Source organism: Pangasianodon hypophthalmus, chromosome 17, assembly GCF_027358585.1.
Source record: "Pangasianodon hypophthalmus isolate fPanHyp1 chromosome 17, fPanHyp1.pri, whole genome shotgun sequence".
Lineage (NCBI taxonomy): Eukaryota > Metazoa > Chordata > Actinopteri > Siluriformes > Pangasiidae > Pangasianodon > Pangasianodon hypophthalmus.
The window spans coordinates 10,162,613-10,187,476 of NC_069726.1; the positions used below are offsets into that span (position 1 = coordinate 10,162,613).

Below are 24,864 nucleotides of genomic sequence, written 5' to 3' on the forward strand. Positions count from 1 at the left end.
TCCTTACCTCGCTCTATCTTCTGGACCAGCTGCCGACGGGCCACGATTCGGGCCAAGCGCAATCCAGACCGCCTGTGGTGACTGTCCAGCCTCAGGTAAATGTCCTGAGTCTCAGGTGTCATGCTCCCAAAACACTCAGTGTCCATACACTCGTCTGGTAAGTCCAGTGTCACTACATCCATCTCTCTCTGTATCTCTCTCTCTCCCATTACCACTGTCCACAGAAAGTCGTGGATACCTACAGGAGGTGTCTCTCTTCCTATGCGTTTTATCTCCTGGACACTCCTTCAGCTTTCACACACTGAGACGCAGCTGTTCTACATTCCACAGAGCTGACAAACTCACTTCCACTCAAACTGGGAGTAGCATTAAGACCTTTTCACATTACTTTACAAATACATACACACATACACTTGAAGTCAACTTTAATCTCGGAAAACACTCCTCTCTGATCTACCCACCTCACGGTCATGTGACTGTGAGACGCGCCAAAAAGAACAGGATATTGGAAGAAGAACCTCAGCCAAAAAATGCTTTATTCCAAAGCATGTGCAGCCAAAAAAAAAAACAATCTGAGTAGAGTCATATGTTGTGTTTCAGTATGTGCAAAAGGTCTTCATGTTCATTTATCATTAATATAATTAATGCACCATATGACTAAACTTAACCATAGTGCTACCTAAAAACACCTGAGATTAGATCATTTAAACTATTACAATACTTGCACTTTATAGACCAAAAAAAAAAAAAAATACCGGTTACATATTAAGGTGATGTTTCTTTTAAAAGAGCAGTACCAAAAAATAAAGAAGGGAGCAAGCCAGTAAAAGGAAGAAAATCCCTTTTTGCTCAGCAATAAAGAAAATGAAATTCTGTGAAATAAGTTCTGTTACAGAGATGCAGACCTCCCCCTTGTGGTACTTAATGCCAATACACACACACATGAAGTCGCTTGAATTTATTATTATGATTTATTTAATCTGATTTATTGCATGGTTCATGTGAATTGTGAATTGGTGTGTTGTGAATTTGTGCATGCGCACACACACACACACACACACGCGCACTTTAACTAAACTAAGGTGAATGCACTTTAGCTAAACTAAGGTATTTTCCACATTTTTGCTGCTTCGTTCAGTTTGTGAGTGACAAGAAGCTGATGCTGCACCATGCACACACACACACACACACACACACACAGTCATGTACAATAAGCACTGTACAGAAAACCTGCCACTCTACACTCCTTATTTGCCTTGGTGTGTGTGTTCTTGCACTGCATTAACCTATAACCATACACTTGCACGCACACGCACACACACACACATACACACACACACACACACCTCATCTCCTTCTCTGTATATGACTTGATTTATGGCCAGGTTGATGCTGATCTTGTCTGTGCTGCCCTACATTCTCCCTGGCTGAAAAGAGCTCACTAATATTCCTCCCTAAATGCCTGAGCTCATACAGAATACAAATTTAGGATCTGCTTGTCTCTGTTCATCTTGATTAGATGTGGAACATGAAGGAAAGGCACAATATATCATGTGCAACCTGATTGACCAGTGACTTAAGTGGGTTATGTACCGTACACTAGACTGAGCCAGAAATGGCCGCCAAAAACCCAGAAATCTCACCATCAAAGTAAGAATTAACTATTGAAATGCCACACCGTAGCCGAGGTCACTGGTTTTTTCAATAAGCTTCCAGATGCTAATGAGACAGGACTTTGCCAAAAACTGCAGGCAACAGATTAATGCTTTGAGGTCACTGACCCCTAGTGGCTGCTGCTTTAAATTTAGACATTTTTCTAAAGTCCTCTTTTTCAATCCAGCATGGCCTCTTTTCATCATCTCTGCACTATTTTAAACCGCAGCGTGAATTTCCAAATTCCTATCAAATGAACAACCAAATAAACTTTTACATAGCTTCCATTTAATCGTGCATTATACAGTGCAGGTATAGACTGAGTTAGACTGCATCCGGAGACATTCCACATACCATAATCGTACCGAGTGAGCCGAGAGTGGGAATCCCCGGATTCCACCTGCATTAGATTTCTAGCAAACTGAAACTAATCCACTTAAAACGATCATGAAAATACACAGAGTTTCAGATATGCCACAATATTTGCATTGCTATGATGGCCACGAGACAACACGTGGGAAAAGATGTTGATACAATAGCCTGGTTCAGTATTACCATGTGCTGTAGCCTTGGTATTTAATTTTTTTTATAAAATATCTGCTGAATGGAATCATATGAGTGAGAATGACAGACATTCTCACTAGCATTAGTGTTAAAAATTGTGCCCTTATTAAATACGTGTACCTAAACAGTTAAACAATGGAGTGAGAAAAGTTGTATGCCTTGCTTAGAAAGACTTGGGTTAGTAATTTTCCTCTATTTCTAAGTAGGTCAGATGTATTACTCAGCCTTTATATTATAATTCAGTGTCTAATTAGTCCAGCTAACAGGCTGTCTGGTTTGAAAACAGTAGCGTCATGCCCATAGAATTTAGCCTTGCATGTGCCAGGCCAATTTTTTAAGCAAATAAATCAGTCAGTAATTTAACAAAAAGTTTGGATTCACTGTAGCCTACATGGAAAATGAAGCTTGTGAGTAGAGGAGGTATGATCTCTTCATACTCCCCCAATAAAAGAATAAAAGAACACATAAAATGAATGAGACGTTATAAGGAAGATGAATTCATCTTCAGGAACTGCTTTATCCTGGTCAGGGTCTCTGTAGACCCAGAGGGTATCCCAGGAACACTGGGTGCACCATGGCACCACGCACACACTCACTGACCCCCAGGGGGAAATTTCACATAGCCAGTCTGTGTTTTTGGGATGTAGAAGGAAACCAGAGAATCTGGAGGAAACCCATGCAGATGCTGGGAGAACATGCAAAACTCCACACAGACCTGAGCTCTAGATCGCACCTAAGACTCTGAGACCCACTTCACCACCATGCCATCAATAAGCTATTAGGTTTCATGTGTTGAGAATGTGTTGTCTGACTTATTGATCAGTGATTTGCCATAAGCTGTGCTAATTCAGACACTGTCAGGCTGATATGCAGCTAGCCTACTAACTGTTTGCTTTCCCCATTGAGGTAAGGGAGGTCACTAGTTAGATTTTTTCCCCCAAAAATAGCACTGGACTTGCAGAGGACATTGAACACAAACAGTATTTGCTATTTCAGATATGTTGCAATGTAACAGGTAGAACTTAGGTTGTTTGTAGCCTGTAACCTATTTTATTATATAACCTATTTTCAGAATAAGGATCATCTCTACTAAATGAAATATTTATCCAAAAAGTTACCCAGGAGGCAAGATCTATTCTTAGCCATCTAGATCACACGGTTATTCCTTCAGCTTCTACATTTTAGCTGCAAATTTAGGCCAACTTTTATTGACAGCCCCTGAGAGATTATATGTAAAGATATTAAAGATCCTACACCTTATTATTTTTGAACATGGTTGTATTATTCCTGTCTACTATCTACTGGAAGTGTGTCTATGAAACACATTTCAAGTTCTTTTACGTTGAAAACTATGTATTTTCGGAAGGGCATTCTCTTCATTCAAACTCCCCACTAGACATTATTTCCAGAAATATAACCAGACGACAAGTATTCATTAACTGACTTAAATAACAGAAGCTGAGCAAAAATATCCAGGCAAAACATTTCACAGCAGTGATTCAATACAAGCATACATATCGGCTTGAAATCAGCTTTTTGTAAGCGTTTATTACAAACAGAAATATGCAGCAATATGCTGATTCATTGTTTAATGGCATAAACCCTAAGTTAAAAGAATTGCATGCGAGGTGCTCTCACTGCTGTCCTGACAGAAATATCCTGTGCTGTTTATATAATTAATTAGAAAAGCAGTTTGAGAATTAAAAAAAAACCTTTTCCCTTAATCATACTATGTTGATTGCAGCAATGCTTTATTCAAATGAATCTCTGATACAGATAATGTTTTGAACAGTGTGTAAGAAGGATTTACTCCAAACTGAACTTAAGAAAAAAAAAAATAAATTAAAAGAAAAGCCTCTATCTAGCCACTTTCATGGTACCTACATGTGGATATGATATTTACCTCACAGGTGGATGTAGATTTCTTAATCTACAAAGAATTACTTGACTGGAGTAGCGTTCTTAAATAAAATGACAAATATCTTAATATATTCTCTGCTTGAATCTCATTTCTGCTTTCTCTCATAAACATTTTGCTTAGCCAACTAGCTAATCTGTTCATGCGAATCAGCTGATATTTACTGAACAAAGACAAACAATGAAATAAATAAGTAAAATCGTGAGCACTGTAGCTGCTGATTTTCAAAATCAAGCCTTGAACTGATACATCCAAAACTACCAACTACACCCTTAAAAAGAGTTCTTCAGGGTTTGTTTTTATGGATGGTAAAATGTTCTAGCTTTGTGAATAGGAACCTTTTCTAAAAAGGGAAGCCTCTGTTTAAAATGCTAGCTGCAACTTTATTTTTTAAAGAATATACTGTACTAGATGGCAATGTCAGGACAATACACCAGCACTGGTGTGCACAGCTTCTTGGATGTAGTCCACAGTGTGTGATAAACTCTTGCTTTTTGGCTAAGACCAAAGCCTTGGCTGCTAAGCAAAGCACAGCTGGCGAGCATGCTTAGTATGCTGGTGTGCAGTTTGGGACTGAGCCTCACAGGAAGGACAGAGCTGTGTGGATTTGAGGGAGATGAAGATTCGAGAGGATTGAATGGAAACTCAGAGGTGTCAGAGAACTGGAGCTCATCTCATGGGAACTTGTGTGACCCATAACACCATATGACCTCTTTAAGAGTTAATGAATTCAGCAGTGTAGGAGGAAGATTTCAATGAGTTCTGGTCTGGAGAATAAGGTTGCATTCACAAGATCTAGCAAACTGCTTTTAATTTATTTGAATAGAACAGAATTAGGGGGATAGGTGTAAGGAAGAGTGTGCTATGTTTCCATGTACACACTTATGCATTATAAATGATGTGCTACCCGCATGCATTAACTTCATCCTGACCTTCCTAAAATAGCAGACAGCGCTGGCGGCGCTGACATCATCCTGCGGAGCTCTTGGTGCTGTCGCGTGAGAGAGCCCCGCATCAGGAAGTTCAGTGAAACACTATGGGGAGGCTGGGAGCGGGACTGTGCGGTGCGGTGCGGCTCTACTGACCTGCCAGTCGTCTCTCTCGGACGTTTTTCCAGAGTAAATCCCAAGCCTTGGACGTGGAGTCGCGCAGCTGTTCGCTGATCGAGCGCCGCAGCTGCAGCTTTGCTGACTTTCGCCTCGTCGTCATTGTGGAATATGACGCATTCTAACGCGTCCGCGGCGCACCGTTATCGCTCCCGCCTCGGACCCGCGATTCTGCCGCAATAGTCGTCACTCCATCTGACTCGCGCCGCTGCGTCACCGTGCGCGAGAAGAGTCCAGTCACATTTTTCCCTGGAGCGAGAGTGTGTAGGTGATACAGCGCGCTCCGTGCGTCATACTCAGTGTAGCGCGCGCGCGCGAGAGAGAGAGAGAGACTGAGAGGCAGAGACTGAGAGGGAAAGAGAGGGAGAGATAGAGACTGAGAGAGAGAGAGAGAGAGAGAGAGACAGGGACTGAGAGGGAAAGAGAGGGAGAGATAGAGACTGAGAGAGAGAGAGAGAGACTGAGAGACAGGGACTGAGAGGGAAAGAGAGGGAGAGCTAGAGACTGAGAGAGAGAGAGAGAGAGAGAGCTGCTAGCTAGAACCTGGTGAGAATAACAATAACTGAGACCAAGACAGATGTGAAGTTTTCAGCAGTGAACAGACTGCAGATTGGTTGGTTAGCCTCACCCCTAAATGCTGCATGGACCTCTCTCTCTCTCTCTCTCTCTCTCTCTCCCTCTCTCACTCTCTGAAACACACACACACACACACACACGTTTGTCTTACTATTTTTGTGAGGGCTATCCATAGACATAATTACAATGAAAGTAATTAATGCTATGCCTACACCTAAACCTAACCTAAACCTTAACTGTGACCAAAAATGCAAAAATGATATATTTGTCTTTTATTTATTTATTTATTTATTTATTTATTTTTAAAGCTGCAGGTTTTAAAGCACTTTTCCTTGTGGAGACCAGCCAAATATCCACAAGCTCAAAACTGTCAGATATTTCTATCCTTGTTTCCCCACAAAGAATCAAAATGCCCTCCCCCCAACACACACACACACACACACACACACACACACACACACTCAGGCCACTGTTTCACTCACACTATCATAAGCAAAATAGTTTTCCTTTTGCTTGTAATGTTTGCTCTAGTCTGTATGTATTACAAAAGAATAAAATGGGTTTTTAATATTTTGAAAATGCAACAAATTATAGGTCTCTAAGATGACATGACCATGTTTTTCTTCTTTAACATACTGAATTCAAAATGTAACAATGAGGCCAAAATGCAGAATATCAGCAAAGTATTTCTATAATAAGTGACCCATAGGGCCCTTTTCCTACAGCCCCATTTTAGGGGATCAAAAATAAGTTGTTTCTCATTACCTTGTTTCTGATGACCTAATTGTTTTCAAGCATCTAGCACCTTCCCTCACATATTCATGTGTTTCTGCAAATCTAACATCTTATCATCTAACATCATATTGATGACTTCTGCTCCCCAGAATTGTGGGTACATGCTTTTACCCCAAACCATGGACTTCATTTATCATACGTCCAGTGACCACAAGTCTGAACTTACAGCAGAAAATTATGTAGCACAGTTGTGTGTGTTTTCACCCCCAACAGCTGGTGTACTGACACTGCTACCAGATGTGGAATCGCTCTTCATACATTTTAAGCTATCCAAGGAACCCATATTATATAATTCTTGCTGGTGTGTACATACTTACGTTCAAGTCTGAAATGAAATCTCATAGTGATGAATGATCATTTTAATGAATTTGAGAATAAATTCCCCAGTAGACTAATTTTCCTACAGGAGGATAATGATAGCAACATGCTGGCAGGTCCACCAGGGCTTGGACCATCATCAAAATGCCATTATATTCAATTTATTGGCAATCCTCATGCATGTACCCACATACAAGCAAAACCTGGTGTTAACTAAACTTACTAAAAGCAAAGAACAAAATAAGTGACCCCAGTGACTACAAAGAAATGCTGACATCAGCTATTATGGAAATCATTAAACATTTGCTACTTGCCTGCCTAAAGTTTCTCAGAAACCAGTTTGAATCCTTTACACTTTGCCTAAAGGGCATTAATCACTTAAGTTTGTGGACTTCAGATGTGGTTTTTTACATGATCAACCCAAAGCTGCTCAACATTTTACATCTTACAGTGCATTCAGAAAGTATTCACACCCCTTCATTTTTTTCATCATTTTATGCTGCAGCTAAAATGCTTTAATTTTTTTTTTTTTTTTTTTTGGATTCCAGCTTTTCTCCACAAGAGCTTTTTAGCTGTCCAGAATAAGAAAGAGAACCCCCCCCCCCCCCCCTCCTTTTTTTTAAGTAAAAAAGTTTGTTTACTTAACATGTCACTAATTCTACTATTCAATTGTGGGACTTATTTATTTCCCTTATGTGAATTTCTGGTGCAAATTCTTTTTTGCCACCACTTCCCCGAAGTTAAACTGTATCCAACATGACTATATTCCCTATTTGATTTACTGTAAACAGTTTGCTTAGTAGCTCATCTTCCAACTAAAGTGTGAATAAATATGTCAGAATGAAAGTTTATATGCTCTATTTCTAGGCACTGTAGTTTTCCCTGGAATCATCATTAAATTAAATTGGAAGCCCTACATAGATTAGTTTAGTTTATTTATTTATAAAGCACATTTAAACACAAGTTGAAACCAAAACGTTGAAACCAAATGCTGTACAAGTAGTATAAGCCAGATCTATGCACAAACCGTTTAACAATACAAAATACCGGAAGACAAATGGAAATTTTACAACCTCAGACTGAATTAACAGATAAAGAATAAAAGTGAGTCTTCAAAGAGGAGTTGAACATAGCAATAGAGGAGGATGATCTTATATGAAAAGGGAGACTATTCCAGAGCCTGGGAGCAACCACCGAGAAAGCCCAGTCACCTTTGGCTTTGGAACGTGAACATGGGACTGAAAGCTTGATGATCGAAGAGATCTTGAGTCAGTATACAGAGTAAGGAGATCACATATGTACTGTGGAGCAAGCCCAAGCAAAGCTTTAAAAACAAATAATAAAATTTTAAACTCAATGAGGAAATTGACTGGCAGCCAGTGAAGAGAGGCAAGCACCGGAGTAATGTGCTCACGCTTTCTGGTGCCAGTCAAAAGTCTGGCCGCCGCATTTTGCATCATTTGCAGGCAATCTAGGGCATAGTGGGTAGCAACATAGTGGGTTACCATGAGATGCAAACAACTGGTTAGCCTAAATAACAGAAATTATGGGTTAAGTGTATTCTTTTGTAATAATGTACATTTAAAATGTATTGTACACATATAGTTTAACTTGAATCAATGATGGAATAACACAGCCAACACAGGAACAGGATGAATTCTGAAGTGCACAAAAGAAAAGTACTTGCTCAAGTCTGACCAAAAGATAAAAAATTCATTGGACAGTTAAGACAATGCATTTTAAAATATAATACTAAATATATAGATATGTATAGCAATAATGACTTTGTAAAAATAAATGTGCTCACACATGCATGCACACACATACACACACACGCACACACCTAGGGGCAGGTATTTACAGTAGCTAATCCACCTACCAGTATTTCTTTGGGAAGTGGAAGGAAACCACAGTGTCCAGAGGAGGCCCATGTGGCCATAGGGAGAACATGCAAAACTCCACACAGACAGTAACCCAAGATCAGGATCAAAGTGAGGACCACGGAGAAGTGAGACACCAGCACTACCTGCTGTGTCAACATGCCACTATGCCACCCAAAAAAAACCACATATTAAAACATAAAGAGCTTGACTAAATGTCTATATTTAAAAAAAATCACAAATACAGTAGCTGATTCTTAATATGTTTTTTATTTTGCAATAAAATCTATGGTACATAGAGTATCAAATCCTTTTTTGACTAGCTTATAAACTGACTGTAGAATATTTTTTAAAACTTTAACTGAAACTCCATACATGACCTGTGATCTTGGGATTGGAGATTTATGTCCGTAGGTTACGGTGATGACATGCCTGGCAGGAGGTGATGAGAGAAAAGGGGACGAAACCTAATATAGCACCCTTACAGCCAGTATCACACTGCTTTTACTAGTGGGACACTGTGCTGTATAATCAGATACATGAATGTAACTAAGAAAACCCTGCATGCCCAGCACCCAACTCCCAGCACCATGAACCTGGGTTTCTGCAAGTGACATGCTGAGGAAGAAAGATTATTTACACAAGTGAACCCTCAAAATAAAGCTAGAGGGTAACTTTACTCCAGGGAATATAGGACATGGAGCCAGTCTGGCGCTGAAAGGGTCTTAGTCCATGTTAAACTGTTAAAGATTATATTTACTGCTTACTGAAGTGAAAGACGTTTGGTACAAAAGCCAAAGGAAAAAGATGCACAGTGTACTCTTACTTACCCTTTAATCAATCAGTTATACAGTATACAGTGGCCTGGAAGTGCAAAACACATTAATAAACCAAAAACACAACAGCAAAATGAGAAACACCATGAAAAATATGAAAAGGAAATGGAAAATTCATTTGTTTACAGTAAGTAAATCAACTGATGCTTTTATTCTTGCTTATTTTTTTTAATCAAGGAAATTCATTTGAAGGTTATTCAAAAGAAACAAATACTTATTATAACTGGTTATAATTACATAAGTATCTTCACATTAAAGTTTTTTCTCAAGGTTAACTTAGATAATAGACTGAAAAAGTGTAATTCTTTTTTCTTTATGATAGTCATACACTGTGTCCATTCAGCAATGAGCATGAGAAGTTCAATAAGGACCTATTCTTTCCATTTTGAGTTAATGGTGTGCTGTTGTGCTTGTGAATCTGCTGTTGTGTTTCTGGTTTTGCTGATGTATTTTGGACTTACAAGCCACCATAGTTACATTCTAAAAAACATTTATGAAACAGTAGTCATAGATCTGACTGAGTTCATAAAGTTGTTGTTATTAAAGAGTAATAGTGCAAAACATGGAAATCAGTGCTGTTGGAATGTCACAAGGCCGATACCTTGTCTAAATATTTTCAGCCATGTCTCTAAATTGCTCTCTCCATAATCTGCTTATCTATCAAATGACAGCTTCTCTTTATAGTAGTGACATTTCATGCAGAATCACAGGAGGCCCGTTAGATCATCCTAATAAATATGCATTTTTAAGACCATTCTGCTATTTGAGCATTCCATTCACAGTGGATCCTTGCATCTGAAATTCACAAGTGCGTCACTATGCATACATCTGTCCTAGAATGTGTCCTTATCCAATTGCAGACAATCCGAAAAAGAGCACATGAGATGCCTTGCTGGAACTGTGCCAATCACAGCAGCAGGGTCATTTCTGCTGGCAAACATGCATCTGCCTATGGGCGTGTAATAGGATACAAACAGAATAGGATGGTCCACCATATACAGGGATTAAAGGGCAAAAGAGGATTAACATACATACTGCACAACTACAATCTGCAGAATTTGCTGGGACAAATCAGTGGCTTTATTTAATCTTTTCTCCTTTTGCCACGATGTTTCAAAATACTTGTCCGGCACATAAATTGTTTCAGATCTCCAGGCTGTAGGAGAAGCTATCCTTGCAATAGACACACGAGAAAGACAATCCACAAATCATTATTATTCATTCAATCACTGAAAGAAAACACCATACAGTCATATTGCCACAACTAACATCACTGTCATCAGAAATAACAGTGTTCGTCGTGTTATTGCATTGCTCAAGCAGAAGTGAATCTGATATTTCCTGCAACACATCACTTACTTACAGAGAGAGAGTATCTGTGTTAAGAGTAAGTTAATGATTAAAGGATGGGGTAGTTAAGTGACCAGTAAGGAATGCAAGGCCATGAGGGTTACGTGGACATGAGCCCTAGTCAAAACATGTATTGTATTTGGTGAAATTCCCTGTGATAGCTCAGAAAATGAATGAGAAAAACCTTACACATAATGCATATGACAGTAGAATAAATTATTACCTGTGCGTAAAAGGGGGCAAGAGACACATTATTGTATCACATTATATTAATAACACTGGTCCATTCAGTCATCAGTTTTTGTTAAAAACATGTATTTCAGGTCAACTAGATATGATAAACTCGTTCACCCCAACATCTCTCCCTAAAATAGATCAAGAGACGCCTGGAGCCTTCTGAGGTTCCTGCCTCCAGCTTAGGACTCATCCTCAGATCTCACTAAAACAACAAAAAAACACCATCACTGTTTCCACCCCTCTGGCTATTTAAATTGGTTTCTGAAACAGAGATTGTTATCACAGAGGCAAGGACCTCTGGGATTGAGAAGTGGCTACTCTGGGGCTGAAAGAAAGTCTAATGATTGCAGAGGGAAACAGCAAACATGAGAATGCTTGTCCTTACAAACTGAGGCCTCTGTTTATGTTGGCCACCCAGAGCAGCTCTCTTCCCTCTGGCTGGTAGACAGATGTATACTTGGGGATTACAAACCCACACCACCCCAAATTCTGACTCCCTAAAATAATGAAACAGCACAGAGAGGGGCTGTATTACAAACAGGACATGTTTCTTAACACACATTTATACAAAGACACACACAAGATTGATGAGGTAGAGCTCGTTACCTCAATGAAAAGAGCATAGATAAACTTCCTCAAGGGTAAAGTCATCATGTTTTCCTATCTGCTGTATTCTATAATCAACACCCACACTCTCACACAGACAAACACTCAACCCATTATGACTTTCTACAGAGACCCATTTACTGTTTACATTGAGGTTGGTCTTTAGCTGTACACACATTTTTGTGGCGCTAATGATGCTTGTGCCACAAACAGACAAAGTTATACAGGCCAACCACAAATTCAGCACTAAGCACAAACACTAAGCACTCTGCATGAGAGGTGGGTGTGGTAAGCGAGAGAGAGAGTGTGAGAAAGGAAGGGGGAGGGAGAGAACGAAAGAGAAAGAGACAAAGTGTGTTTCAGTGTTAGTGTGATGCCATGCAGATTTCAGGCAGAAATGAACTCACTGCTCTGTATCAAGCCAGCTCTAACAGCACCCATTATAAAAAGCTCCATATACACTTTATAAGTAAAGAATAAAAAAATGATGGGGCATGAATGGGGAAAAAGTGTGATTTCTGTGACTTTAACCGTGGCATGGGTGTTGGTACCAGATGGGCTGGTTTGACTATTTCAGAAACTGCTGATCTCCTGGGAGTTTCACACACAACAGTCTCTAGAGTTTACACAGAATGATGCGAAAAACAAAAAAAAAATCCTGTGAGCAGAGAGTCTGCAGCTTATTGATGAGAGAGATCAGAAGAGAATGACCAGACTGGTCTGAGCTGACAGGAAGTATCTAAAATAAGCAGTCTTTACAACCATGGTGAGCAGAAAAGCATCTCAGAACACACAACACATCAAACCTTGAGGTGGATGAGCAACAACAGCAGAAGACCACATCAAGTTCCTCTCCTGTCAGCCAAGAACACGAATCTGAGGCTATCAAGGGCACAGACTCACTGAAACTGGACAGCTGAAGATTGGTGAAAGATCAGGTGATTTTTTTTCTAATCTTCGACTGTCCAGTTTTGGTGAGTCTGTGTCTATGATAGCCTCAGATTCTTGCTCTTGGATGACAGGAGAGGAACTTGATGTGGTCTTCTGCTGTTGATTTACTATATTCTTCCTGGCAGCTCGATCCAATCTGGCTATTTTCCCCTGTTCTCTCTTATCAACAAGGCGTTTCCATCCACAGAACCGTCACTCACTCGATATTTTTTGTTTTTCACATCATTCTGTGTAAACTCAAGAGACTGTTGTGTGTGAAATTCCCAGGAGATCAGCAGTTTCTGAAATACTCAATCCAGCCCTTCTGGTACCAACATCCTTGCCACAATCAGTCACAGAGATCACACTTTTTCTGCCACAGCTGTTCAACAAATGTTAATCTTCATAGTCCTCATTCACAACTACATACAATTTAAATTTAATTGAAATACTAATTATATCATTGGAGTGAACAATGATTTAAAAGAATGTGACTACTTGACAGACATAAGCTGACATTCTGTTGATTTGCTTGCCTTTCTATATTGCAATTATGGGGCAGCATGCTGCAACAAACACTGATAATGGCTCATTAGTGCTGGAATCACACTGCCCCATTCTCAGGAGAGGAGCTTCGGATTGAACAGTTAATGAGGTTTCCAGAATGACATTAAAAACACTCTGCCACCAAGATCTTCTTTTATAGCAAATAATCTGAATTAAATCTAATAAAATACAGAGAGTCCATTCATGATGTTCAGGATCATTTCTTTTGTAAGATATATTGCAAAATTTTTGTCCAATTTTTTTCTTTTTCCAGTGCTGAATTTACTGGGCTAATTTTAAGTCCTTGGTGTGGATTTTGAGTTGTATTTGGACTGGATATTTCACAGAAACCTGCCAACCCAGGTTAATGAAATTAACTCTATTGTGTTTGTCTCACACATGGGAAACACATCTGCTGTATCAAACACAGATGAACAAAGTTATGTTTAAAACCTCTCAAAGTGAGTTGATAGACAGTATCCAGGATGACTCTGTCCACTGTCAGCTGGGTTATTCGAAAAATTCACTATACAGTAGCTTGTACCATAAGTCAAATGTGATAGCCTGTTAACTTAATTTTGATTGAAGCTATATTGTTATTAATGTCTTCCTGTTCCATATCTATAGCTGCTGCTGAGTAATCCATTCTCGACATCTTCTAAGCCAGCTTCATTAATGGGCTTCACCCAGGAGGCTTTTCTTAAAGTTCTCAAATAAAAAGGAGATCCTGTCTGCTTCACCCAAGTCCATTCATTCATTCATTCATTCATTCATTCAATCATTCAGCCATCTATCCATCTGTAGTAACTGCTGTATCCTGATCAAGGTTGCTTCTCCTAAATTTGAAATGAAAGTGACTTGTTTGAGGAAACAATTTAATTTTAAGTAAAAACTACTTATTAAAATACATTTTTATTCAGAAATAAATTTATACATTGGCATTAACTTCACTATTTATATATAATGTTAATAGTTTACATTTTTTTACATTTACTTTTGTCTTCAAAACAAATTTCAAACATAAACTTATCAAAATTTCTTTAAGAATTTCAGTAATATACACTATATTTTTATATCTAGTGTATCCAAACTTTTGAGTAGTAGTGTAGGTCACACTTCTAAATGCAACTGAGGGATTCTAAGCCAAGTTCATATCAAAAAGCACAAACATGCACTGACTGGATGCTGCTCAGATTTGCCGTAATAGGAGTAAAAGAGAAAAACAAAAATTCTACTGACCGTGTCCCATTGTAATCTGACAGTAAACCCTTTATCAGTTATATTCTCAGATTAATCGTTAGTGTGAAGAGGTCATAGTTATTACATGTGTGGGCCAAGCCGCTTAAACCCTTGGCTTATTATCTTTTAGTTATGAGAGTGAGGAATGTAAGTCTGGAGCCACTGACAGGGTCCGGACATTTAAAGGGTTAAACCTAAACTGAATTATGTGGAAGAAGTTAAATCTGAAATAACATAAACTTCCTATATTTTCATTCTGGCAGCTCATAAGAAATTTGAACCAAAGCCTGAAGCTCAATCAGCAAACTCCTGTTGCTTTGCACAGACAGAAAGCTTAGTGCCACCCAAGTGGGTAAAACCAGGTGGCACAGTCAGTCGGAAAATCCTTCTTGATGCCAAACCGTCAAAGTAAGAGAAAGAGAGAGAGAGAGAGAGAGAGAGAGAGAGAGAGAGTACATGCAAGAGAGAGAAGCTCATTTAAGTGCTGAATTAGCACTCTCATTAAAATTGCTCTGCATTTCCACTAACAGTACAGCAAGATAATTAACCAATCTTTGTTATAAATTAAACAAATACTCAATATGAACGTATTTTTAAGTCATTATGGAAAGCTCTGGTGTCATATCCCAAACCTGAGGTGCTATTACTTAGATGTATTAAATGTTATGCTTGCTAAATTGGAATAGATTAAAAATGCAGTGTGCTTTTAACTGCTGAGCGATTTTCTCTTTACTGCCTGGAAACACAGCAGTTTTTATTGTGTGGGTTTTGGGTTTTCATCAGAACTGAATGCCACACAGTGTGAGAGTAATTAGACTCATGCACACACTTACCATGACAAACACATGCACATATGCACAAACACACACACACACGCACATTTAACTTCCCCTAGACGCATATGTACACATACATACACATAAATACACCTAATCAGACACATTCATTGGGTTCACAAGTTAGTGAACCCAATGTCCCAGTCATTTACAGCCAAAGTAAATATAAATAACATATACTTTCAGCAAAATTACAGTGATAAATCAGGTACATACTTAAAGAAGCAAACAGGAACTCAGAATCACTAGCATCTTGTTAGAGTGATATTTTGTGATAAATAAGGATCAATTTAAACCTAAAGCTCTGCTCTACAGCAAACACTATTTAGATTACAAACCATTTGTATACATATGCTCTGATCATTTACAGCACAGTGTGACTTGTTTTTTCCTATCCTCTCCTATCTTATCCTTTCTTATCCTATCCTATCCCATCCTGTCCTCTCTTATCCTATCTTATCCCATCCTATCCTATCCTATCCTACAGACGGTAAGAAAACATGTTTTCGTGTCCAGCACAAAGTTACTTTAAAAAAAAATGGACCAATCTATAATCACTTCATTATAGGAAGTGAAGTCATTCGTACTAATATCTCTCAGTTCCCATTTGTTTATATGGAAACTATCCAGAATTTCTTGATTTTTTTTCACAAACATATGGCAAATTTCAGATACTCATATAACCCTTTCATTTTTCAAATATAGTTTTAAAAAATTATTTTATTATATTATTTTTTTTCTCTCTAAACAATGCTAGTTTCCCCTTATCCTGCTAGATTACACGACTGTATCCCTTCCAAAACACTGGTGATGTGCCTGTGCCACATTTCATTCTTAATTATTGGTCATACTCACTATTTATAAGATAAATGTATTTGCCTTACATGGTTTCTATAATTTGAATGACTATCACTGATGCTGCTGTAAAGTCCGCGTTGCAAGTGTGGTTTCATTTTGCTCTTATTTACAATGTAAACATCATTAAACAGAGCCAGTTAAAAGATTTCTAATGACATATACATTATCAGCAGATTGCACAGTCATGTTAATGCTTTTATTTTGCGTTCAAATTGTATTTCTGGAGCATCTCACTATCTTCAGAATCTTTACTCTGCCTGTAAACTAGCCACCTAAATGACCCACAGTAACACTGACATTCATAATGTGTCTACAAGATGACTAATGAATGAGAAATAAAATTCAATACAAATACTTGTTTCAAGTTTATTGAGCATGAGTTTCTCAGTAATGCTGCAGTCATAGACTCTGCCTGAGGACCAGTGTTAGAAGTCTGATGATATAACTTCCATGCTAATGAGTCTGTGACTGACACAGGGAGTAACTAACATCATGAAATTGGATACATTCATTATTAAAACGAAAATTATATTGAAGTAGACGTTTGTGAGGCAGTGGTATTCTGTGAACAAAGACGAGGACTCGTGCAATCCCAACCACAACCACTACCACAACCCATCTCAGAAAGTCACTGTTTTCCATGGAAAATGTGCAGTGGTAAAAAATTTGACCAGAATACTAATTTGTACAATCAGAATATGCCATCCAAGAGAAATCCTGTTTTTACTCGGGAGTTTCTTTAAACATATCTCACACATCTTCTTTAAACATGTCTCATAAAAGTCTCTATTTCTATGAGAGCATGGTTCATAGTATTGGCATATTTGCTAGGTCTAGAGTGTGCAGTTCCCTGCTGTGTGGTGAAAGTGTCCTCTGTCTCCTGGCAGCCTCGTTCCTGTGGATCATTCCCATGGAGCGTGCTTGAAGTTCCCAAGTTGTGGAATGCTGCTCTGCATTCTGTCACGTCTGCTCCCAATGACAGAGGCTGAAAACCTACATCCAATCTCATGTTTCTAATCAGGTTACATACACGTGCATTCACTTTTCCAACATGATAGAGACATCAGACCTACTAACCACACACACACACACACACACACACACAATGGCAAATGGAAACATTAATATACATAAGAAAGTTTAAATAAAAGACCTTTTAAATATATTGACCTACATATTTACTATGGAAGATATTGTTAATTTCTCTGTGCCATTAGATGTGAAAAGGAGAGTCAAATCCTAAACTAATCCGACAAAACATAATACACCTTCCTCCATTTCGTAAAGATTATAAATATCTATACAGTATGTCAACACCACAAGACAAATCTGTGCAAAAGAGTATTTTTTATTTAATCTGACAGTCTGACAGAGCAATTCTGATGATCGATCCAGATACAAAGGGAACTGTGGAAATGTATAAAAAGATGATAATAGTACATGGATTTGATAACTCCTGACCACAGAGCTCAGGAATTTGACCTCAGATTGCTTCAGATTGTTTCTTCCTCAACAAATGTCCTTCATCAGCTGTGTAAGCAAAGTGTGGCTGTAGGAGGTGAAACCAGTTGATTTTAGAAATGGTGTATAAAGAAGAATCCAGAAAGTAACTCTAGTGTACTTCACTAAGGATTGTGGATGTAGTAAAAAAATTAAGTGTAATGCACAAGTTTTCCAGAATCCTCTCAAGCTCAGTTTGGATGCGGTGTGCTAGTGAACGGATATCTTTAGATCTCTCCACAGATGCTCTATGGGCTTCAAGGCTGAGCTTTGGCTGGGCCACTCATGGATATTCAGAGACTTGTCATGATGCCAGTTCAGAGTTGTCTTCGCTGTATGTTTTGGGTCATTGTCATTCTGAATGATGAACCTACTGAGATCATGTGCACTCTGGAACAGGGTTTCTTCAGGGAACCCACTGTATTTGGCTGCATTCATCCTTTCCTCTATTCTGATCAGTCTTCCTGTCCCTGCCTCTGAGAAGCACCTCCATGACATGATACTGCCATAGTAGAGATGGCATTAGCCAGCTGATAGGCAGTACACTCTTTTCAGCAGACGTAGCACTTGGATTTTAGCCCAGAGAATAAAATTTTTGTCTCATCAGATCAGAGAATCCTTTTCCTCAGAGTCTTTACTCAGAAAGGGTTTCCATCTAGCCACTCTACTCAATGATGGCTGTCCTTCTGGCAGGTTCTCCCATCTCTGTGGAGGACTTCTGAAACTCTGTTAGAGTGGTCAATGGGTTCTTCGTCACTTTCTAGACCAAGGCCCTTCTAAAGTTTACTGACCAAGGCCTACTGAGTTTAGCCAGATGGCCACCTCTTGGAAGAGTTCTAGTGGTTCTAAACTTTTTCAATTTCACAATGATAGAGCCTGCTGTGCTCCTGGGAACATTCAAAGCTTTAGAAATGTTTTCATACCCTTGTCTAGATCTGGGTCTCAACACAATTTGATCGTGGACATTTACAGAGAGTTCTTTGGACTTCATGGCTTGGTTTTTGGTCAATTTGCACTGTGAATTGTGGGACAGGAAGCACCTGAGGTCAATTTGAATTTCCTCAGCCAAAGGGCCAGTTTCAGTTTTTGAGTTTCAATAAATTTGCAAAAAAATTCTAAAAATATGTTTTCACTTTGTCATTATGGATTACTCTATGTAGATTAATGGGATTCTTAAGAATCTTATAAGTATTGTGTCATCATTATTATTATGTCATTATTATCATTTATATTGACTGTTGTCAACAAGACTCTGACACAAGGCTGAACCATGTGATTGTATATGAAAATACAGAATTTTGGGGATGTTCTAGTTCTTTACCTACTATCAGAGGAAGCAAACATCAGTATCTCTGGCAGACAGGAACAGAGATGGTAAGAGCTGAGCTTTAATGAAATTGCATCATGTTGTGAGAGAGCCCTGCCCCCAACTTATCTACACCCTCATTCAATACCTCCTTATATTAGTGCTCTGCTCCCCTCACCTCTCTCTCTGGGTGGTGACCCACTACCTTTCTGCAATTTCTTCATTTCACTAGTTTATGCATCTACTCGGTGATTTCTGGCAATTTCAATATGTGAATGCTGATTTGCTATTTTGTAAATATTTCTCAGTTCAGCTGGTTGCTGCAATAAGTAATGAAACAGTATTGAAAAATGTACAACATGAAAATCAACGTAATGTCATTTAAGCCAACACACATATTTAAGCTAACACACAGTGATGTTAGCTCTGGTCTTTATAGTAGTACACTACCCTGTTTTGAAATCAAGAGATGCAGTATAAACCTTTTTTATGATATCATTATATGTGCCAATTGATTGCATAAGACTAACAATATAACTACTAAAGATTTCTTTGTCTGTAACTCTTGGCGTAAACACATACAAAAATGTTTTTTATACTGATTTGTGTCATAACTGATGAATAGCAATGGCTGTGTAATGTAATGCCCAAGCCCATCCTGAAACACATCTGGCCTGAGGTTTATGCCTATTGCTGATAATATGACAGAAAATATATAGGTCAGATATGAGATAGGCATGTAGTTTCTGACTCTAGCACACAGTCTCTCTCACTCTCTCAATCATCAATGAGAGCAACAGTGCACAGACACTGGCCACACTGTTCTTGCATTCTCTGGTGGAGATAGATGGAAAAATCACAACATTCCCAAATGTTTATCAGTATTAGTATTCTGTATTATATCTATCTAACACCCTCAGAATGTGTTCAAAGAGACACAATAGAAAAGATGAGATCCATCACATCAAACCCACTGATTCCCGCAATCACACTCACAGTGTTTGTCTGGTAACATATTATGTCCTCAGGCCATGGAAAAAGAGTGAGTGGACGCTCTTATGGAAAAATTCTTCCCTTTTTTCCCACATCCTGTGAGAAACAGGAACGATAGAGACAAGAGCACTCACTCACTAAGAATGGAATGACAGGAAACACTCTCTCTCTCTCTCTCTCTCACACACACACACACACATGTATGATGCATCTTCCCATATCTCTTTAGGTCATGGATTTAGGGAACATCAAAATGAAAGTATTAGGCCAAAGTTGAAATGGAATTGAAATTTTATATCCAATGTGGCTCTTAAGCTTTTAAGCATCTATAAAATAATGCAGTGTTATGCCATTTTAATTCCCATGATGAGATGAATGAGGTAAATCCCAAAGTCGGATTTGGGCAGGGACTTTGGGGGAATTATGTTTTTTTCCTGTTTTAGAGAGCCTGGTTACTCTAGAATTGAACTGTGAGTTTAACCTTCTGTCTAATGCCTAAGAGTATTCCTGAGGGTGAATAATGTCCATTTGAATGTTTAGGCACAGACCAGTGTAAGGCATGTGTGCATATTTTTTGTGTTTATATCTCTTATAATATATAGGCATAGCAACATATTATCACTATCTCTCTCAACAATGTAGCATAACATGTTTCTCATTTCCAATTATATCCTCTGTACAGTCAAAATCAATATCACAAACCTATAAGTGGAGAGGACTGACAGATAATACATACAGTAAAGGAAAATAATGGAAAAGAAAGAAGATATAAAGCCATCGTGTCTAAAAGCTCACCAAAGCATCATACCGCTATTGTAGACAGTAAAGCAATAGGAGGATGCTCTTTCCAAAAATAACATAATCTTAGCATAGGATGCTAGATTGACTATTGATTGTAATATTAATTTTCATAAAAACAAATCACCAGAAGATAATTGGAGACATTTTAACATTCACCAACTAGTTTTACCCCACATTTAAAATATGATTAACGCACTAAATGCCAGGAACAGATGGCACATAATCTGTGCTAATAGATTTTTATTGATGTAAGGTCATACTGCATATAATTCATCAGATTAACAGGAGAGGATCTTTCAAATTTTATCCATCACTCAGCCAAGCCTTTATAAACTCTTCTACCTTTATCCTTTATCAACTATTGAAAATGTTGTGTATTTAACACATGAAAAACTAAAATTCCCTCTACCAACATCACATGTATCTCAGAGGCTATAATAATCCCATACGTCCTACACTGGCAGTTGGCGGAGTTCCCATGACCCACAAATACAGGCTGCAGTAGTTTACCCTCCACCCTCCCCTCTGCTGTCTCCTCTACACACAGCAGTGTTAAAGCAGGAAAAAGGCAGCATGAGCATCTCTGAGCCTGTAGCACATGCAACAGCAGCAGTCTGGGTTAACTATATTAAACAGAGCAGAGGGAGGATGTGAGTGCCAGTGTGGCACAAACCACACTCTCCTATCTGCCTGCCTCTCTCTGCCAAGTACACAAACGCAGGGCGGAATGATCTAGTAAATATGCACACACATAAATCCACTCATACATACAAAAAATATTAAGATCAAAGTGACCTGGTGAAGCTCTGAAACATGGTGTTTAAAGTAATTAATGTTTAAAATACCCAATATAGCTCATTGCCATGTCAAATATTAACAATGAACTATAGTCATGCAAAACGAATACACATTTTCCAGGTTTGCATCTGTGTCTGAGGGTGTATGTGCATACAAGCATGAATGCAAGTAAGAGGAGGAGGTCATGTGGCAGGAACTAAAATTCCTGTTGGTTTACCAAAATATTTCTATTCATAATGCTTCTTTCTCACCTTATTACTCTCAGGTCAAAATTATGGGAATGTGACATAAACTTATTAATGAATTCATCCATTAATTAATTCTGTAAATGCCCAAAGTCAGGGTTGTGGTGAATGACAAAAATATAATAATTTAGATAAATGGAACTAATTACATCTGATGTTCCATGTTGAAAATTCATCTTGATTTTTTTAAGTAAAAAAAAAAAAGTAAATCACAGAGGAATTTAAAGCCAAACAGATATTTGTTGTCAGTTGTCAATTGTGAGTTTGTTCTCAATCATCATACTTTCATTCTCTCCTTCACCTTCAGTAACAGGTTTTTGCTGTTCAGGGTTATCACAGTAGATCCGAAGCCTATCCTGGGAACACTATAGGCGTGAGGTGGGAGGGAATACACCCTGGATGGGACTCCAGTCCATTTCAGAGCATTACACACATTTGCATACTCATTCACACGTAGAGGCAATTACAGAAGACAATTGACCTACCAGCTGTTTTTTTTTTTTTTTTTTTTTTGTGAGGTGGGATGATACTAAAAAATCTGAGCGGACCCACATGGTCACAGGCAGAAGATGAAAAACTCCCCACACAGACAGTAATCCAAACTCAGAATTGAACCCAAAACCGAGTCTCCAACACTAGCACTATGCCACCGTGCCACCCCCTGTGGTGACTTTTGAGCTGTAAATACTGTTCTGTAATTGGATAGTGCAACTCATGTAAGGGAATGACAAAGTGGATGTTTACCACTTAATAACTCAACAGCACACTGTAAACTTCTGAACATCTGCAGAAAGTACAGAGCTCACACAAAAAAATATACATTGTATTCCTCAAACTTTCACATACACATCTTGTGTCAGAAAAAAAATGAAACCTGAACATATACACAAAGACACACATGCACGTGCATACACACACTCTTCTGAACCGCCACTGCCTGTCTCCAATAAGGTCATGTGAGAGGCCGTGCAGAGCTGAAGACTGGCACGACCCATGACCTCAGAGAAGTCCCTGGGGCCCCATTACACACATGCACACACTTCCCCAGTGCCGTTCAGCAGGAGACCTCCTGATAACGACTCTGAACAAGTTAAACCCAAGCCCTCCGCAAACACTCTGAGTGGGGTCACGCAGCATGAGAGACGGCCCCGTGCTGCTTGAGAGTGGTCAGTGTGACGCCTGGCTCTGTCAATCACAACCACAAACACTCCCTGAACAGGGAAGGAAGAGAATAGAGTTCTCTAGACCATGCTCAAACAAACACACCAACACAGACGCCAAGAAATTGGCGGATAAGTTTGAAAGTTCATAAACAATGAATAAGCTTTGTGGCAGAACATTGAATTCACCAAATAACCAAGACAGACTTCTTAGAAACATGGCAACACACTTTGCACCACCCATTAGCTCAAGCTATTATCATTATTATAGTGATTATTATAATCTCAGTACTGTATACACACACAGAGTTCAACTGCATACTTTGGAAACTTATTTCCAAACAATAAAACAGAAAAAAAAAAAAAAAGTCCCAAAAAGCTAAATGTAATAAACTCTGGGTACCTCGTACTATTCTACACGCATCTCAGTATACCACAAAATATAAAAACCTTTCACAATCCTGATTTAGAGATGACAAAACACTTCCTGGTATTACCAATACTATTAGGCTTTCGTTTCAACAATGTGCTGATATAAGTGAATTTAAGAAAGAAGGATGATACCTTATTTTTTTTTTTAAATTGGCCATTATTTAATGTTACATCAATCAGCACTCCACTCAAAGCCTCACAAATCCAAACAGGTCTCTGTGGTGTACTCCATTCTTTTGTTAAAGTGTGTTTTTCTATGAATGTGTGGTGCACAGAAAAAATAACCTATCATTATATTTTGGAGTGGTAGAGTTTCAGCTTGCTGAAAAATCCTGAGTCATTCCCGGGAATCCAATTTTGCCTTCATGCATGGAAATGGATATTAGGGAAGAGGCCTTGTGTGGGTGTGTGTATGAGTGTATGTGAGGGAGAGAGGGAGCATGAGAGAGAGTACGAGTGTGTGCAGGCTTGTGTAAGAGTGGAACCCAAGCTTTTTATTTTTATAGCAAGTACTGAAACCTCAGTACTGCACACTCATCATGAATACACACAAACACACACACACACACGCACATGCGCATATACACAAGATCACTCGTACATTGAGGTCAGTTGGTTCACTTACCTATTGCTCCAGTGTCCATTTTAAGCTGCACCTGAAATTGCAGAGATATGTGTGAGTTGGACACCAAGAGACAAAGCAGGAAAATCTCTTTCACCTTTGACCTCTGACCTCTTAAGGGTGATTAATGACATGAGAATGTTTATAATAACATATCCAAATCCAAATGGAGAAAGAGGTATTTAGGCACTAAAATGAACAACATCATTAATGTAGAATAATTCAAGCAGAACAACTAAGGATTTTAGTGTGTATATATTATTAATGCTCCTACATTTAATGGAATTAAATAGTCACACAAATAAGACCTACTTCAAGGAAAAAGTGTATAATTTAGATGCCTATTTAAAACCATTTAAGCATCTCAATTTATATATATATATATATATATATATATATATATATATAGTTGACGTCAAAAGTTTACATCTCCCTTTCAGAATCTGCAAAATGTTAATTATTTTACCAAAATAAGAGGGATCATACAAAATGCATGTTATTGTTTATTTAGTGCTGAACTGAATAAGATATTTCACATAAAAGATGTTTACATATAGTCCACAAGAGAAAATAATAGCTGAATTTATAAAAATGACCCCGTTCAAAAGTTTACAACCCCTTGATTCTTAATACTGTGTTGTTACCTGAATGATCCACAGCTGTGTTTTTTTGTTTAGTGATAGTCATTCATGAGTCCCTTGTTTGTCCTGAACAGTTAAACTGCCTGCTGTTCTTCAGAAAAATCCTTCAGGTCCCACA

The 24,864-nt window shown here is 38.5% G+C and overlaps 1 protein-coding gene across 3 annotated transcripts in view; it reads right to left on the minus strand.

The window, feature by feature from the left end:
- Positions 1 to 24,864, minus strand: part of stard13a (StAR-related lipid transfer (START) domain containing 13a) — a 66,036-nt gene that overhangs the window by 32,949 nt on the left and 8,223 nt on the right. The window contains exon 2 of one of the 3 annotated variants that reach the window (XM_034312592.2): positions 24,109 to 24,139. In XM_034312592.2, the coding sequence (XP_034168483.2) occupies positions 24,109 to 24,127 (19 nt within the window). In that variant the 5' untranslated portion in view covers positions 24,128 to 24,139. Of the gene's footprint in view, positions 1 to 7; positions 923 to 5,220; positions 5,756 to 24,108; positions 24,140 to 24,864 lie in introns of those variants that run through there. The other 2 variants (XM_026941783.3, XM_026941781.3) reach the window with 2 other exon arrangements.